The sequence below is a fragment of the Miscanthus floridulus genome, chromosome 8, assembly GCF_019320115.1.
Source record: "Miscanthus floridulus cultivar M001 chromosome 8, ASM1932011v1, whole genome shotgun sequence".
Lineage (NCBI taxonomy): Eukaryota > Viridiplantae > Streptophyta > Magnoliopsida > Poales > Poaceae > Miscanthus > Miscanthus floridulus.
This window is the reverse complement of record NC_089587.1, coordinates 75,234,828-75,237,546: the sequence shown is the minus strand read 5'-3', so window position 1 is coordinate 75,237,546 and position 2,719 is coordinate 75,234,828. Positions and strand designations below refer to the sequence as shown.

General features: G+C 56.1%; 1 protein-coding gene across 1 annotated transcript; it reads left to right on the top strand.

Annotated features, from left to right (window-relative positions):
* Window positions 1-296: 296 nt before the first annotated feature.
* Window positions 297-1,118, top strand: LOC136472622 (arabinogalactan protein 1-like). Its single transcript, XM_066470328.1, has one exon. It carries the CDS (start codon window positions 431-433, stop codon window positions 848-850), a length of 420 nt encoding a protein of 139 aa, XP_066326425.1. The 5' UTR covers window positions 297-430; the 3' UTR covers window positions 851-1,118.
* The last annotated feature ends 1,601 nt before the right edge of the window (window positions 1,119-2,719 follow it).

Genomic DNA, 2,719 nt, shown 5'->3' with positions numbered 1-2,719 from the left:
ACGAGCAAGATCGTCTCACAGTCCACCGACATCACGCGTCAATTGCTACTTTAATTAATCTGCCATTGTTTTTGGTGTAACCTTCCTTTTATTTGTTATATAGGAGTATATACTGCTGCATTCCCTTTTTCACGTACATATAGTATATAAAAATTGGTTGGCCCGCACAAATCGGGAAGTATTTGGCTGGTATAGATTATTTATCATTTATGTTAGAAAATACTATTTATACTAGAAAGTTATAAAAAAAGCTAAACAAATCGGTTTTTTTTTTTTTTTTTTTGTCAGCCGAACACAGCCCCAGGTCCCAAGCACCGCCTCCGTCCACCGCCCCCCGCCCACATCTGCTGAGAGACCAAACCCCACCACCTTTAACCCCAAACCCTAGCGCACTCGCCGCCAACCCCACCGCCCACTGTTTCCTGATCCAATGGCGCGCCTCCACCTCGTGGCCGTGGCAATGGCCATGCTCTTGGTCTTCGCGACGGCGCAGGCACCAGGCGCGTCCCCGACGCCGGCGCCCAGGGCGCAGCCTCCGGCGACCCCGCCGCCGCCGCCGTTTCCTCCTCGTGGGGCGCCGGCTCCAGCCCCGGCGTCTCCCCCCGCGACGCCTCCCCCGGCCTCCGCTCCCGCGCCCTCTCCGACGCAGAAGCCCGCCCCGGTCCCGGCGCCGGCGCCCAAGGCCGGGGCACCCGCTCCGGAGATCCCCGCCTCGCCGCCTGCGCCGAGCTCGATCGGGCAGACGCCGACGGAGGCCCCCACCTCCCCTCCGCCGCCCAGCGACGCGTCCAGCGTCTCCCCCGCCTTGTTCCTGGTCGCAGTTGTGGCGGTCGCCGTGTTTTTCTTCTGAGGTCGGTCGGTCGGCGCCGATGGATCCGTCGCCTGTGGTGTGAGTGTGACACGATGGCTCTCGCTACTGCTATTTGTTCGCCGCGCCGTCGCTGCCCTTATTACTAGCATACTACTACCTAGTATATAGTTGGGTTCGTCGTGAGATCAGATCTAGCGTTTGTGCGTGCGTTCGTGGTGAGTGAGGGTGATAGAGTTGAGAGACAGTTGCTATGTGGGTTCGGATGCCATTGTATAACCCCCCGCGTTTATTCTTTGTTTGTTCTACATACAGATCTACTCACTAGTTGGAGTATTATTTATCTTATTAGATAGAAGTTATATTATTAATAGTTTGTTTTCCATCAGATCTGGTGCTCTGATCCGCACGCGTGCGTGTTCTTGTGCCTGCTGTCGTATATAATTTCTTCTCCGTGGCAATTTCTTCTCCTTTTTCTTCCCCTTCGTACAAGTGAGATGGATCTGATACGGATTCAGCGTCACGTCAGTGGCGTCTTCTCTCACTTTTCTTTTTATACTCGTAATGGTGAATCGAGATGGAGGTGATACGACTATCTACGACAACAAGACTTACCTAAACACGATACCTATTCCATATTTCCAACGGCTAAGGCAAAAGAAGAGCCACGAGCACGGAGCTGGACGCCCGGCGGATTCCGTCATCCTCATCCCCAAATCTCCCATGGCTTCTTCCCCTCCCCCACCGCCCATCCGCACCGTCCTCTTGCCACCCTGCTCCTCCTCGTGTTGCTCCTCCCGCTCTCCGCATTTCCCCCTAATCTGGATCTCGCTCGACACTGGTGGCGGCACCCCCTCCCTCCGCTTCACCTCCCAGCTGCGGGATGGCCCTGTGCAGCGTCGGCGGCTTCCTCTCCAGCATTTGCGGTGTAGGGGCATGGAGCGGACGGCGGGGCCCTTCCCCTCCGGCGCGCTCGACGGCCATGGCGCGTCGTCTGGTGGAGGGCGAGATCCAGGCGCACGCGGCGGTGGCCCCCCGGATCCAAGCGACGGTGGCTCCCCCAAGCTCGCGCCCAGCGGCGGACCCCCGGCGCTCTCTCCTTCGTCAACTTCTCCCGCGGCGGCCCGCCTCCTCCACTCCACTCCTCCCCGAATCCGCCTCGCCACGCCGCGCCGCTCCGGGCGCTCTTCGCCCCGCCGGTCGCGCTCCGCCGTGGACCCGCCTCGCCGAGTCGAGCCGGCCACGCCCTGCCCCGACGGCTCCTACGGGCCCACCACTACATGTTTGCATCGTCTCTCTTCGAAGACGTAGAATTGCATAGCGACTCGCCGAGTACCCAGAATGGGTATCCGGTTTTGGTCTTCCGTTGGAGGGTGGTTTTGGTACCCAAAACCACTGTGCATGGCGCATTTTGTGTTTGGGTCACGCCGTTGGAGACAGTCTAAGTAGGTTCCATTCAGGGTGACGTCGGTGGCCACATGGACGGATCTATATAGATAATTGTGGGACCCATATGAAAACGAAAAAGTGATAATATTTATTTTTTCATCATATTTATATCCTATGATAAAAGTTTACGCATCCACAAGACAAGCGTATCCCCCCTCAAATTAGCTCTAGCTCCGCCCCTTGGTGGCCAGCTAGGAGCACCAGTGCACCACCACCATGGTCTCCAATCCTCCATAGCCTCCATAGGGTAGTAGCAGAAGTCTGGTGAAGTGTCTGGACGCAGCGCATGACTGAAGTGGATGGAACAACACACGTCAAAGAGAGAATTATTTATATGGCCACGTGAAACTCAGTTATTCCTTGTATGGCCCTAAAAACTTCGAAATTTCTTGTATGGCCCTGTGCTCGAATTTCATTGTCCTATATGGCACTACCGTCCATTTTGGTAGTTTTCTCAGTTAA